At 42.2% G+C, this 15,549-nt stretch overlaps 1 protein-coding gene across 1 annotated transcript; it reads right to left on the bottom strand.

Annotated features, from left to right (window-relative positions):
* HSPD1 (heat shock protein family D (Hsp60) member 1) lies at positions 1-15,161 on the bottom strand (the record flags this gene model as incomplete). Its single annotated transcript, XM_080690024.1, has 11 exons — positions 1-153; positions 264-442; positions 935-1,109; positions 1,521-1,766; positions 2,462-2,561; positions 4,901-5,069; positions 6,322-6,415; positions 7,300-7,395; positions 11,354-11,436; positions 12,721-12,973; positions 14,988-15,161. The coding sequence occupies 11 exons, from the start codon at positions 15,159-15,161 to the stop codon at positions 1-3; spliced, it is 1,722 nt and encodes a 573-aa protein (XP_080546150.1).
* Positions 15,162-15,549: the final 388 nt, after the last annotated feature.

Below are 15,549 nucleotides of genomic sequence, written 5' to 3'. Positions count from 1 at the left end.
TTAGAACATGCCACCTCCCATACCACCTCCCATTCCACCCATTGCGCCCATTCCAGGGTCCTTCTCTTCTTTAGGAATTTCTGTGACTACGACTTCTGCTGTAGTTAACAGAGAAGCCACCCCAGCAGCATCCAATAAAGCTGTTCGTACAACCTAGAAAAAATTTAATGAAATGTTAATTTTTAAAATTAAGATTTAATGAAAATTCTGTCTTCTATAAGTGAGTCATTAAAAGAATTTTTAGAAAATGTTCGATCATTTACCTTTGTGGGATCTATGATTCCTTTTTCTACCATATTCACAAAATCTCCAAGCATAGCATCATAACCAATTTCTGGAGAACTCTGCAGAATTTTCTCAACTATCAAAGATCCTTCAACACCTGCATTCTTAGCAATGGTCATTGCAGGAATTTTGAGTGTTCTTCTAATAATGTCTATACCTACAATGTAAACAAATATTAAGAAATTTAGTTTGTAGTAAACATAACACAATTCTAATTTGTGAAAGTACTGACAGAGGACAATATAGCCTCCACAAGTAAATTCATTCCCCCTGAAAAATGTGAGATTACTGGCTCCATCTGGCACCTCTGCTATTCTACTTTTGTTATTTGGGAAATTGATTTGTTTCATTGAGACATTATTAGTACCGTTAGAATAACAGAGATTAAGATCAGGCCAAACTCATTTTTTTTTTTTGCAGGTCTGGGGATGAAGCCCAGGGGCATTTGACCACCAAGCCCTATTTTTTATTTTGAAACCAGGTCTCACTGAGTTGCAGTGGGCCTCACTAAGTAGCTGAGGCTGTCTGTGAACTGCAAACCCCTGGTCTCAGCTTCCCAAATGCTGGGATTACAAGTGTACGCCACCACACCCGGCTCAGGCCAAACTCATTTGAAAGGCTTTTTTTTTTTTTTTTTTTTTTTTTTTACCAATTTTTTGATCTTCATTAGCTGGAGTCAATGAGTCCAAGGCTGGAATGCAACGAAGCAGAGCACAGCCCCCACCAAGAACTATGCCTTCTTCAACTGCTGCTCTTGTAGCATTGAGGGCATCTGTAACTCTGTCTTTCTTTTCATTCACTTCAACATCACTTGTGCCACCAACCTAAAAATTTAAATGAATTTTAATCAGTAAAGCCTTCACTATTCAACATGTAGACTGCCAATTTTTTTTAAATCAAACCACTTAGTGCCAGGTATCATGCCATGCACCTCTAATCCCATCTACTTGGCAGGCTGAGGCAGGAGGATCTTAAGTTCAAGAACAGCCTAGATAACCCTATCTCAAAATTTAAAAAGGGATGGGGATATAGCTTAGTGCTCGCCTAGGATGCACAAATCCCTGGGCTCAATTCCTAGCACTGCAAACAAAGAAAAATGGGAATTTTTTGAAAACTCTACTAAAAATTCCACAATATTAGTTCAAGTCTTTGTTTACCTACTACTGGAAAATAGCACAGAAGCAAAGTTATTCATAGGTTCTGAATCTAAGAAATTTATCCACAATGAATCTTACCTTCAGCACAGCCACTCCATCTGAGAGTTTTGCCAGCCTTTCATTCAGTTTTTCCTTTTCATATTCACTAGTTGTGATTTCTAACTGCTCAGTGATTTCCTGAATTCGTTTTTCAATTAGAGCTTTGTCACCTTTTCCTTTCAAAAGCATGGCATCATCTTTGGTGACAATGACCTCTCCAACTTTACCTAAGTCATGAGGCTGAACATCTTCAATATTTAGAGTCAAACCCTCTTCTCCAAATACCTAACAATAACAACAAAAAAACATTTCAAAGTAAATCCATTAAAGGGTACAGTGCCTTTCGTTATACAAAGTTAATATATAATGTAGATGTTTTGGCAAGAGAACTATATTAAAATACTATATATTTTTTTAAAAAAGACATTTCAAAGCCATTAGTCCAGAACAAAACCTGAAGTTTCAATCACAGCTATTAATTATCATTAGTCTTATTTGAGAAAGAAATAGGTATAGTCAGGTTATTGGTAGAGCCAGGAGTAGACCACAGGCCTACACTCCTTAGGTCCTATATCCTTTCTACATTATTCTTTTCAAACTAAAAACAGATTATATTAATAAGCCAATACTTTGGCCAGACTAATGATGTTAACTTTTAAAATATCTAGGCCAGGCATGGTGGTGCATGCTTGTAATTTAGGAGGCTGAGACTGAAGGAGTGCAGTTCATGTTCCAACTCTGCAACTTAGTGAGATCCTGCTTCAAAATAAATAATTAAAAAACAGGGCAGGGGGTGTAGCTCGGAGGTGGAATGTCCCAGAGTTCCATTCTCAGACATGCAAGGAAAAAAAAAAAAAAAAAAAAAAAAGCCAATAGAGATGATAGTTGCTATTTGTTTATGTAAACTGTACATTTACCTACACATTTTAGATCTGGATGTATAATATTCAGTAAATCAATACCACATTTATTTTACTTACTGCACCACCAGTAGCAATAGCCATGTCTTTAAGCTGGTTCTTCCTATTGTCACCAAAACCTGGAGCTTTGACTGCCACAACCTGAAGACCAACTTTTAGCCTGTTAAGAACAGATGATATTAAAGATTTTAAACTGAATTAAGACACCCAACTTAGTTTCCCCTCAAGTTCTGGTACTGATAAAATTACTTAGGACTCCTGTCATCATTCCTTCATAATAACTTTTGGTTAAACAAACATGGTCTTGCTAAGTTGCTCAGGCTGGCTTGGAACCTTCAACACTCCTGTCCCACCTTCCAAAGTACTCGGATTACAGGCATGTGCCACAATATTCCTCTAATTCTTTTCCTTCCCTATTTTCTTTTGTAGATTGGAACAGGACCTCATTAAATTGCTGAAATCCTTGCTATGTTGCTGAGACTGGTTTTGAACCAGAGATCTTCCTGTCTCATCCTCTCAAGTACCGGGATTTTATGTTTGTGCTACTATCATAGCTCCTTACCTTATTACTGCTGGCTTTGTATTTCAGTTGAACAGCTGGGCCCAGGAATAAAACCCACACCACAGTAACTTACATATTACAGACAAGCCAGACACAGTAGCACACACAGTACTTGAGAGGCTAAGACAAGAGGATCCCAGGCTCATAGCCAGGCTCATAGCCAGCCTCACAGCTACTTAGTGAGGCCCTCTGCAACTTAGTAAAATCCTATTCCAAAATAAAGAATAAAAAATAGGGCTGGAGGTATAGATCAGAAGTCGAATGCCTCTAGGTTCCATCCTCAGACCCACAAAAATAAATAAAGAGAAATAGCCAGTCATGGTAGCACATGCTTGTATAATCCCAGTACATGGAAGGCCAAGAAAAGGGGGATCACAGGTTCAAGGACAGCCTCAGAAGCTAGCGACACCATCATCAACCTAGCAAGACTGTTTCAAAATAAAAAATGTTATATATACAAAGAAATGCACAGCTGGGGATAGACTATAAAACAGAAAGAATTTCAAACTATAAGACGGCGATGTTCTGTTTTATTGAGGCAAATAAAAAGCCAAGCATAGTGACTCTTGCCTGTAATCCCAGTACTTGGGAAGCTAACATAGGAGAATGGCAGGTTTGAAAGCAGCCTCAATAATTTAGTAGACATATGGCAACTTAATGAGACTTTATTCCAAAATAAAAATAAAACGGGCTGGGGGTGCATTTGGAAGTTTAAGGGCTCCAGCTTCAATCCCCAATACAAACAAAATAACTAAATGACTCAAATGTAAGATCTACAGGTTTCAGATCTCACAATCTAAGAAAAACACTGCAAATTAAGAAAGCTTATTTAGCCAGGCATGGTGGCGCATGCTTGTAATCCCAGCATTTGGGAGGCTGAGACCGAAGGATCGCTGTTTGCGGACAGCCTCAGATACTTAGCGAAACCCTGTTTCAAAATAAAGAATAAAAAATAGGACAGGGGGTGTTGCTTGGAGGTCAAATGCCTCTGGGGTTCCATCCCCAGCACCGCAAAAAAGAAAGCTCATTTAGAATTTTGGGGTCAGGTCAAGGTATGTTACCTAAAAAACATACTTGCTAATTTGTTTGTACATTTTCATTATAAAAGAATTTTTAAAAAAGCCTCTTGCTTCTGATATACCTAAATTCTAAGATTAAAAAATATACTTTTAAGCCGGGCATGGTGGGTACATGCTTATAATCCCAGCACTAGGGAGGCTGAGACAGGAAGACCACAGGTTCATAGTCAGCCTCAGCTACTTAGTGAGACCCTGTTACAAAGAACAAAAAAAAAATAGGGCAAGGGGTAGAGCTCAGAGGTCAAATGCCCCTAGGTTCCACCCCCAGACCAGCAAGAAATATAAAATTTCAACGAATAAATAGATAAAACCTTCCTGCCACACATTGCACACACTTTAAAACCCAGTATTTGTGAGGCTGAGACAGGAGGATCACAGGCTTAAGGACAGCCTCTGCAAGTAGTGAGACTCACTTCAACCTAGCTACATTGTTTCAAAATAAAGGATAGAAAATAGGACTAGGGATATAGCTCAGAGGTAGAGCCACCTGGGTTCAATTCCCAGTACTGGGGGGGTGGGGGGGGGACAAGGTGTGGCAGGGCTTGCTTTTAATCTCAGCACTTGGGAGGCTGAGACCAGAGGATCAGACTACAAAATCAGGCTAGGGGGTATAGCTCAGAGGTAGAATGCCCCTGGGTTCCACCCACAGTATTGGAGGGAAAAAAGACCATTTTGTGGTGCTGGGATCAAACCTATCATGCACGCTAAGCACGAATTCTACCACTGACTAATCTATACTCTCAAACCCAAACTTAAGAAACAAATTTGTCACGTAGTTTCAAACACAAAAATGGTTTCTACACACTCAAATAGGCTATCTTAATTCTTTCACCTAGAAATGGAAACCATAAAACACACCTATTCAAAACAAGTGTACTCAGAGCTTCTCCATCAACATCTTCAGCAATTATGACCAAGGGTTTACGGTGAGCATTGGCAATTTCAAGAGCAGGCACAATGGACTGGACACTAGAAATCTTCTTTTCACTCAGTAGAACATAGGCATCCTGGAACTCACATTTCTGACCTGCAAAAACAATGAATTTCAAACCAAACATTAATACTGAGAAAATAACTACACTTTTTTGTTGTTGTTGGGGGTGGAACCCAGGGGCTTTCAATCTCTGGGCTACACTCCCAGACCTATTTACTATTTTACTTGGAAGCAGGGTCTCACTAAGTTGCAGAGAGCCTAAGTACCTAAGGCTGGCTTTGAACCTGCACAATCTTCCTGTCTCAACCTCCCAAGTATGCGCTACCATGCCCGGCTTATGATTGTGGTTTATTTCAATGAAAAACAAAACCGAAGTTTCAATACAACTTAAAAGGGATGAGTACACGTACGTTTTTTCTTCTTTACTACTTACATTAGCTTTTAGAACATCACAAATCTTTATTCTTGGTGGTACTGGGGTTCCAGGAAACTCTTCTACCTCCGGGCTAGACTCCCAGACCAATTTTTAAAAATATTTCTTTTAATTGGAAACAGAGTCTCAACCCAGCGTGGCTGGCTTTGAACTAGTGCGATCCTTCTGTTTCCGCCTCCCAAGCATGGGGATTACAAGCCTGTGCCACCACACCTGCCTCTCAGCCAGGTTTTATATTCAGAGTCTCATTACGTTGCCAAGGCTGGTCTTGAACCTGTGATCCTCCTGTGTTAACCTTCTAAATACTGGGATTACAAGCATGCACCATGATCATGCCCAGCTACAAAATTATTTTATCTTTTTTCCCCCCAGTACTGGGGATGGAACCCCAAGGGTATTCTACGTCCGAGCTACACCCCTAGCCCTATTTTTTAATTCTTTATTTTGAAACAGGATCTCACTGAGTTGCAAAGGGCCTCACTAAGTAGCTGAGGCTGCCTGGGAACTGTGATCCTCCTGTTTCAGTCTCCCAATGCTGGAAAAGTATGTACCACCAACCCGGCTTACAAAGTATTTTAAAAGGTATGCCACCAACTAATACCTGTAATTCAACATATACACTAGTATATTTAAGAAACGTCCATTATTGATTTGCTTTTACATTTTGTGTGTGTGTGTGTGTGTGTGTGTGTGTGTGTGTGTGTGTGTGTGTGAGAGAGAGAGAGAGAGAGAGAGAGAGAGAGAGAGAGAGAGAGAGAGAAAAAGAAAGAATTGGGGATGGAACAGGGGGCATTCTACCTCTGAGCAATATTCCAAACAAGTTGTGGAGGCTTGCCATGAACCCGAGATTCTGTTTCTGCCTCTGAAGTACTGGGATTACAAGCATGTACCACCACACCTAGTTGCTCTTACCTTTTGATGTATTAATAAAGTATGGTGAAATATAGCCTCGATCAAACTTCATGCCTTCAATTATTTCTAATTCATCATTCAATGTTTTCCCATCCTATGAAAAGACAAAGAATTAGGCAATAGATTTGACTGAATAAATGTATAATCTGGAATTATAGCCTGGATTAATAAAAATGGATTCTGTTGGTCATAAGGGATTTAGGAAGGAGTTTACAAATGTTCCAGAGTATTCAATGCCAATTCTGCAAAAATTTTCAAAAACATCTATTCAAATCATTCTTAGAGCCGGGCGTGGTGGCGTGCACACACCTGACCCTGCGCTTGGGAGGCTTTCAGCAACTTAGTGAGACCCTGTTTCAAAATAAAATATAAATGGGTCAAGGGTACAGACCAGAGGTAGAGATCCCTGGGTCCCATCCCCAGGACCACAAAAGAAAAAAAAAATCTTAGAGACATTATCACTTAAGTTAGGATGGATCCATTTTTAAAAAAGCAAGGCTATGCCGGGCGTGGTGGCGCACGCTTGTAATCCCCGCGCTTGGGAGGTGGAGACAGGAGGATCGCGCAGGTTCGAAGCCAGCCGCGCTGGCGTAAGAGACCCTGTTTCAAAAATATAAAATAGGTCTGGGAGTGTAGCCCGGAGGTAGAAGGGCTTCCAACCCCAGTACCACCAAAAAAAAAATAAATAAATAAAAATAAAAGCAAGGCTATTAATTCACACAAAACACATACTGATAAGAAGTGTAGATATGAAAATTACAAAGGAATGAAACAATATTCTAGTTAAAAACACATACTTTTTTTCCTTTTTTTGCATTACTGGGGATTGAACCAAGACCAAGGGGCATTCTACCTCCGAGCCACACCCCCAGCCCTACTTTTTATCTTTATTTTGAAACAGGGTATGAGTTGCTGTGAACCAAGATCCTCTCGTCTCAGCCTCCCATATGCTACAATTATAAAACCAAGCACACTTACCTTTACTGTGATGACACCCTTTCTTCCAACCTTCTTCATTGCATCAGAAATGATGTTGCCAATTTCTTTGTCTCCATTTGCAGAAATTGTAGCAACCTGGAACAACCATTACTCTTCAAAATTATATGGTATGGCTAGTGCCCTCCATCAATTCCCTCCCCCTTTCCTAGTAGCTTTTTTTTGGGGGGTGGGGTGGTACTGGGGTTCCAGGAAACCCTTCTACCTCTAGGCTACATTCCCAGACCCATTTTATATTTTTATTTGGAAACAGGGTCTCTTAAACCAACGAGGCTGGCTTTGAACCAGCGTGATCCTCCTGTCTCTGCCTCCCAAGCAAGGGGATTACAAGCATTGCCACCTCACCCAGCCCTAGAAGCTTTTTTTTTTTTTTTTTGGTGGTACTGGGGTTCCTGGAATCCCTTCTACCTCCAGGCTATACTCCCAGACCTATTTTATATTTTTGAAACAGGGCCTCTTACACCAGCACAGCTGGCTTCGAACCTGCGCAATCCTCCTGTCTCCGCCTCCCAAGCGCGGGGATTACAAGCGTGCACCACCACGCCTGGCGCCCTAGTAGCTTTTTTTGTGTGGTGATGGGGATTGAACTCAGGGATGCTCTACCTCCAAGCCACACCTTCCCTCCTCATTTTTTAGTCTTTTTTATTTTGAAATGGACTCTCACTAAGTTGCGGTGGGCCTAAGTAGATAAGGCTGGCTGTGAACCTCCTGTCTGCTGCAGCACCTTGCATCACCACACCTGACTGTCCTAGTAGTACCTTCTAAACAGACACTTCCACTCAGAAGGGATAGAGGACTTACAGTATAATCTTTATATTTTTGCAGTACTGGGCCTGGAACCCAGGTCATTCTACCTCCAAGCTATACTCCCAGCCCTATTTTTTATTCTTTATTTGGAAACAGGGCCTGCGTAGCAAAGGGCCTAAGTAGCTGAGCCTGTCCTCGAACCACAATACTCCAAGTCTAAGCATCCCAAATGCTGGGATTACAAGCATGCACCACCACACCCGGTTTATAATCTGTGTATGTGTGTGTGTGTTTGGCTCTGGGGATGGAATCCAGGGGCATTCAACCTCCGAGCCACACCCTCTCCCCTATTTTTAACTACTTTGAAACAGGGTCTCACTAAGATGCAGAGGTCCTCAATAGCTGAGGCTGTCCACAAACCACGATCCTCCAGTCTCAACCTCCCTAAAGCTGGGATTACAAGCATGCACCACCACACCCGCCTGCTGCTGCTTCTTTTTGTTTTTAAGGGGAATATTAACAGGCGTATTTAGGGAAAGTAGGCACAGTTTAACAGAAGACAACATTGGGAGGCTGAAACAGGAGGATCGCACACAGGCTTGTGGATAGCCTCAGCTACTTAGTGAGACCTTGTTTCAAAACTAAAGACTACTCTCCTTGAAAACAGCTCTCAATTGAATGCCAGCTCTTCCTTTGGCAGTGCTAGGGGATCAGCAAACCCAGGGCTCCACACAGGCTAACTCAGCACCCAGCCACAGAACTACTCACCCAGCTTCCTCTAACTTTCAGAGTCTTCTCTGCATTAACACAGCTAGCTTTTCTGCTGGCTCTGGTAAATAGAGGCCCTTCTGTAATGGGGTAGTGGGAATCTTGTTTTGGGAGGTAGAAGAGGGGAACTTGGCTTTATTTTCAAGTTTGTATGACTCCTGGAGGCAGCTTCACTCTGCCTTGTACAGTTAAAACAATAGCTTCCTTATAGGAGGACACCAAACCCTTTTGGTAGCATAAAATAACCTCGAGGTTTAACCTGTGTTCTGAAAACCCCCAGAACATTCATAAATGTTAATAGGACTGGGATATAGCTTGGAGGTAGAATGTGCCAGGGTTCCATCCTCAGTACATCAAGCAAAAATAAATAAATATAAATATATAAGGCAGCAATGAATAAGGGTAAGGGGTTATGGTTGGAGAGTCCGAGCAGCTTTCTCACTGTGTGTATCTGTGCGTGTACATGTGTGTCTGAGTTACTGGGGATTGAACTCAAGGACATCCTACCTCTGGGTTTAACACCCACAGTCCTGTTTTATTTTTATTTTGTTCTTTTTGTGTGTGGTAATGGGGACTGAACCCAGGGGCATTCTAACTCTGATCTATACCCCAGCCCTATTTTTTACTCTTTATTTTGAAACAGGTTCACTAAGTTGAGGAGGGCCCCACTAAGTAGCTGAGGTTAGCCATAAATCTGTGAGCCTCCTGCCTCAGGCTCCCAAGTACTGGAATTATGAGCATGTGTCACCATGCCTGGCTCTATTTTCTTTTTATTTTGAAACAGGCTCTCACTAAATTGTGGACAGCCTTAGGTTGCTGAGATTAAGCACATATCTGTGATCCTCCTGTCTCAGCCTCCCAAAGTACTGGGATTCTAAGCCAGCTACATTTTTTAAAAAATACCTTGCCTCGCATGTGAGAGGACCCCAGGCCTATTTTATTCTTTATTTTCAAACATGGCCTCACTAAGTTGCGGAAGCTGGCTAAAGCCTGTGATCCTCATGTTTCAGCCTTCCAAAGACTGGGATTACACACATGAAACACTGCATCCAACTCAGCCCTGTCTTAAAAACTTGAGCCCTAGCTGGGCATGGTGGCTCACGCTTGTTAATCCCTGTGCTTGGGAGAAAGAGACAGGAGGATCACACAGGTTCGTAGCCAGCCTCATCTACTGAGGCTATCAGCAAATTAGTGAGACCCTGTTTCAAAATAAAGTATAAAATAGGAGTATAGCCCGGAGGTAGAAAAGTCTTTGGGTTCTACCCCCAGTACCACACACACACACAAAAAAACCCAACAACAACAACACCAACACCACCAACACCTAGAGTCCTAAATTGGGTGTGGTGATGCATGTTTGTAATCTCAGCATCTGGGAGGTCGACACAGGAGGATCATGGTCAGTGGGACAGAATCAGTTACTACTTAGAGAGGTCCTTTGCAACTCGGTGAGACCATTTCAAAATAAAGAATAAAAATAAAATAATAAAAAATAGAGCTAGGGGGTATAGCTATGACGTAGAAAGCCTCTGGCTTCTATCTACACGCCCCTACAAAACCAAAAAACATGAGTCCTTGCCTCACATCTCAAAGCCATCTGTGTTTTTTTTTTGGGTGGGTCTGGAACCTCTGAGTTACACCCCCTGCCCTATTTTTTATTCTTTATTTTGAAACAGGGTCTCACTCATGGAGGGCCTCGCTAAGTAGCTGAGGCTGTCCACAAACCGCCATCCTCCAGTCTCAGCATCGAATGCTGGAATTACAAGCATGCCCCACCACACCCAGCTTCATCTGTGTTGTGTGTGTGTGTGTGTTACTGGGGATGGAATGCAGGAGCCTTCTATCTCCGGGTTATACCCCCAGACCTATTTTATTATAATTTGGAAACAGGGTCTCTCACTAAGTTGCTGAGAGCCTAAGTAGCTTGAGGTTGGCTACGAACCTGCATGATCCTCCTTTCAGTCCCCAAGTACTGGGATTAAAAGCGTGCACAACACATGCTTGTAATCCCAGCATTCGGGAGGCTGAGACCGGAGGATCGTGGTTCGTGGACAACCTCAGCTACTTAGTGATGCTCTCTGCAACTCAGTGAGACCCGATTTCAAAATAAAGAATAAAAAATAGGGCAGGAGGTGTAGCTCAGAGGTCGAATGCCCCTGGGTTCCACACCCAGACCTGCAAAATAAATAAATAAATAAATAAATAAATAAATAAATAAATAAAATAGTATAAAATAGGTCTGGGAGTATAGCCCAGAAGTAGAAGGACTTCCAGGAACCCCAGTACCCCCCCACACACACACACACACAAAAGTGTGTGCCACCATGACGCCCAGCTCATCTGTACAGAGTACAACTAGGTGCATGTACACACAACCCAAAGTATGTTCAATAAATTATTTCATTTACCAGTAAAGAAAAAAATAATGCCAATGTTGGTAACTGGGTTGTACTGTTCTGACATCAGTGTGACCATGAAATAAAATAAGTACTAACTTTTATCCTAAATAAAAAGATCTTACCTGAGCAATTTCTTCAGGGGTTGTTACAGGTTTAGACTGTTTCTTAAGTTCCGTAATTACAGCATCAACAGCTAACATCACACCTAGTTCAAGAACATAATGTCATAATTAAGTCTCTTATGGATTCCATGTGGAATACACATTTTAAGACTCATACCTATTTGTGTCCTACGTATGTTTTCAGTAGCTATTTATATGCTGCATACTGAACCCTCAGCCTCACACTAAGCAAGCATTCTTACACTGAGCTACAACCCCAGCCCAAGAACAAATTTTTATAACCCACCATGACACCAAGAGATCAAATCTAGGGGTGTTCCTACCACTGAATTACATCCGAAGCCCTTTTGACTTTTTTTTTTGTGGTACTGGGGGAATTATGGAACCCAGGAGCATTCTAACTCCGAGCTATACCCTCAGCCCCCTTTTTAATTTTGAAACAGAATCTGAGTTGCAAAGAGCCCAAGTAGTAGCTGAGGCTCGGCCTCCCAAATGGGATTACAAGCATGCTCTACCATGCCAGGCTCCTTTTGATATTTGTGGTACTGGGGGGTAGAACCCAGGGGCTTTTCTACCTTCAGGCTATACTCCCAGACCTATTTTTTATACTTTATTTGGAAACAGGGTCTCACTAAGTTGCTGAGAGGCTCACTAAGTAACTAAGGCTGGCTTTGAACCTGTGAGATCCTGTCTCTGCCTCCCAAGCGCTGGGATTACAAACATGCACCACCACACCCGGCTCCTTTTGATTTTTTGAGACAGGGTTTTATTAAGTTGCTGAGGCTGATCTCAAGCTTGCAATCCTCTTGTCCCAGTGATTATTGGCCCACCTTTCCCGGTTCATAAAAAACATTTTATGCTTTAATATTGTCTATATACAGCTTCAGTGCCAGTTACAAAGAATCAAATGACATGCACCAAAACGGTAATTTAACACTTATATAGTAAATTAGTTCCAACGACACTATGAAAAATTGACCAAAACAAAACATTTATATTAGCCGGGCGTGGTGGTGCACGCTTGTAATCCCTGCACTTGGGAGGCTGAGACAGGAGGATCACACAGGTTCGAAGCCAGCCTCAGCTACTTAGTGAGGCTCTCAGTAATCTAGTGAGACCCTGTTTCCAAAAATAGGTCTGGGAGTATAGCCCGGAGGTAGAAAGCCTCTGGTTCCACCCCCAGTACCACACACACACACAAAAATAAAAACATTTATATCTAATTTTAAGAATCTATTTGATTCATCTTTTATAAGTTGTTTCTAATTCAATATTTCCAGTTGGTCTACTCAACACTTCTTAGTTCCATTAAATGATATAAGGAAAAAAAAAACTCTTAGCAATAGTGGCAACAAAAACAGCCCTACCTCTTCTGATTTCCACTGGATTAGCACCTTTGCTAATCTTCTCAAAGCCTTCTTTGGCAATTGAGCGTGCCAGTACAGTAGCAGTGGTGGTTCCATCCCCAGCCTCTTCATTTGTGTTGTTGGCAACATCTTGAACAAGTCTAGCTCCAATATTTTTGTATTTATCCTTCAAATCAATTGACTTTGCAACAGTCACACCATCTTTTGTTACTTTGGGACTTCCCCAACTCTGTTCAATAATTACTGTTCTTCCCTATAATTTCAAAGAGGGAAAAATGCAAGATAAAACACTCTACAAGTATTCAGATTGGAGAAAAATGTGGTTAACTATTTGAGTGCCTCAAGAAGTTGTGTCACTTTTATCAGTCCTGCAACATGAACCTCAAGGACAAGTTCATCAACATTGTTGGTCTGACAAAATGACCTCTGCTTCTCTGCCAGAAGCCTAACTTTGAATGAAGTATTAGGGGAAATGAAAATCCTAGGAACAAAAGATGTCATCTTATAAATAAAAACACAAGACAAAATGCAAAATTCTAGGACATTCTTCCTATCTTTCATACTTGTTTCAGATACTGCCTGCTATCTTTGAAAGTAAAAGACCTGCTTTAAAACCCACTTACTAATATACTTACCAGCAAGGTAAGAACGGTGTATTCTTCCAGGTTCACTCAACATAAAACTTTAAACATGGTAAACAGTACTGGCACCTTTAGAATTTTTTTTTTTTTTGTGGTACTGGGGGGTAGAACCCAGGGACTTTCTACCTCCGGGCCTTCCTACCCCCAGCCCTATTTTTATTTTTATTTTTGGGTGGTATTAGGGGTGGAACCCAGAGGCTTTCTACCTTCGGGCTATACTCCCAGACACATTTTATATTTTATTTGGAAACAGGGTCTCACTAAGTTGCTGAGAGCCTAAGTATCTGAGGCTGGCTTCGAACCTGTGCGATTCTCCTGTCTCAGCCTCCCAAGTGCGGGGATTACAAGCGTACTGCCACCATGCCCAGCTCTATTTTTATAGTTTATTTTGCAACAGGGTCTCACTAAGTTGCTGAGAGCCTCACTAAGAAGCTAAGGCTGGCTTCGAACCTGTGCTATCCTCCTGTCTCAGCCTCCCAAGTGCTGGGATTACAAGCGTGCACCACCCACTCCTGGTTTCAGCTTTAGGATTTCAATCAAGCTGCCACTTTCTAGAGTGATGAAACATTTTCAAAAGCTTCCTCAAAATACTACTCTTCAGCCGGGCCTGGTGACGCACGCTTGTAATCCCTGTGCTTGGGAGGCGGAGACAGGAGGATCAGAGACAGGAGGATCGCACAGGTTCGAAGCCAGCCACACTGGTTTAAGAGACCCTGTTTCCAAATAAATAAATAGGTCTGGGAGTGTAGTCCGGAGGTAGAAGGGCTTCCAGGAACCCCAGTACCACCAAAACAAAAAACTACCCTTCACTATCAAATGAGACTTCTTGCTTTAGGAGAGAAGGAACGGAATTTTTTTTTTTTCTTGCCATACTGGGGATGGAACCTAACTACACCTCCAGCCCAGCCCAATTTTTTATTCTTTTTTTGAAACGGTTTCATTGAGTTGCAAATGGCCTCACTAAGTAGCTGAGGCTGTTTGGGAACTGAGATACTCCTGTCTCAGCCTCCCTAATGGTGGGATTACAAGCCTGTGCCCCACACGTGGCTTGGGAAGTTATTTTTTAATGTTTGTAAGAATAATTTTTCAAATGCAAAGGAATGCAATGTCCCACCAGTGAATACTTAGTAAAATTATGCAACTCAGGACCTTTGAAGAGTATTCAAAGGGCCCAGGGCTCAAGCCCCATCAATGTCCCCTCAAAAAAGATAAATTTTATGCCATGCATATTTTACTAAAACACAAAAGATAAGTATCTGCTAGCACACACCTGAGGTATCACAGACATAAGCTAGATTCTTCTCCTCTACACCCGAAGCTAACCTCTGGGAAAGGATCCAAAATTTAATTCAAGCTGGCAAGCGAGAGTAAATGTACCTCGTTTAAAAATCTACCTTGAGCTGAGTTACTACCTGATTACATCACATGCTGTACAAAATGCTTAGAAAATCTGGCTGAGGCCAAAATATGTAGGCAAAAACGACCCCACCGCCAAACAAAACCCGTGACTTCTACATCTTTTAAGTAAATTGGGTTCTTAGTACTGTTCCATAGTTCATTGTGGCTATTTGCATTAGCCAAACGTTATTCCTTAATAATACTGCAAATACAAAATAAGACCGATACCTTTGGCCCCATTGTAACAGCTACAGCATCGGCTAAAAGGTCTACACCTTGAAGCATTAAGGCTCGGGCATCCGCACCAAACTTGACATCTTTGGCATACGCCCGAGTGAGATGAGGAGCCAGTGCCCTGGACACTGGTCTTATCTGGCGAAGGACTGTGGGTAATCGAAGCATTTCTAGGAGAGAAAAGGAGACGAAAGAATTAGCACTAGCCGGGCGTCGCAGCACAAACACGTCTCCCCGTGTAACTGACCACGCAATGTTTCATGTCAGCCTGACCTAGGCCACAACCAGTACCAAAGGGCCACAGAACGCGCCGCAGCTTCAGAACACGAGCCGTCGGCTCAGAGGCCGCCCCGCAGCTGACCTACTGCACCAGCAGAGCGCACTCTGCTTCCCACGGCCACCGACCCCTGCCGCTCCAAGCAAGTTAATCTTTCACCGCCAAAATGGCCTTGAAAGCAGCCGCAATCCAAAAGTGCACACGAAAAACCAAGGCAGCGGCGGAAGGGAGGCAGGTTGCAAATCTAAGTGACTAGGTAAGCACCAGGACCCCCGGAGG

The sequence above is a fragment of the Muscardinus avellanarius genome, assembly GCF_963383645.1.
Source record: "Muscardinus avellanarius genome assembly, chromosome: 2".
Taxonomy (NCBI): domain Eukaryota; kingdom Metazoa; phylum Chordata; class Mammalia; order Rodentia; family Gliridae; genus Muscardinus; species Muscardinus avellanarius.
This window is presented reverse-complemented; position numbering and strand designations above follow the sequence as displayed.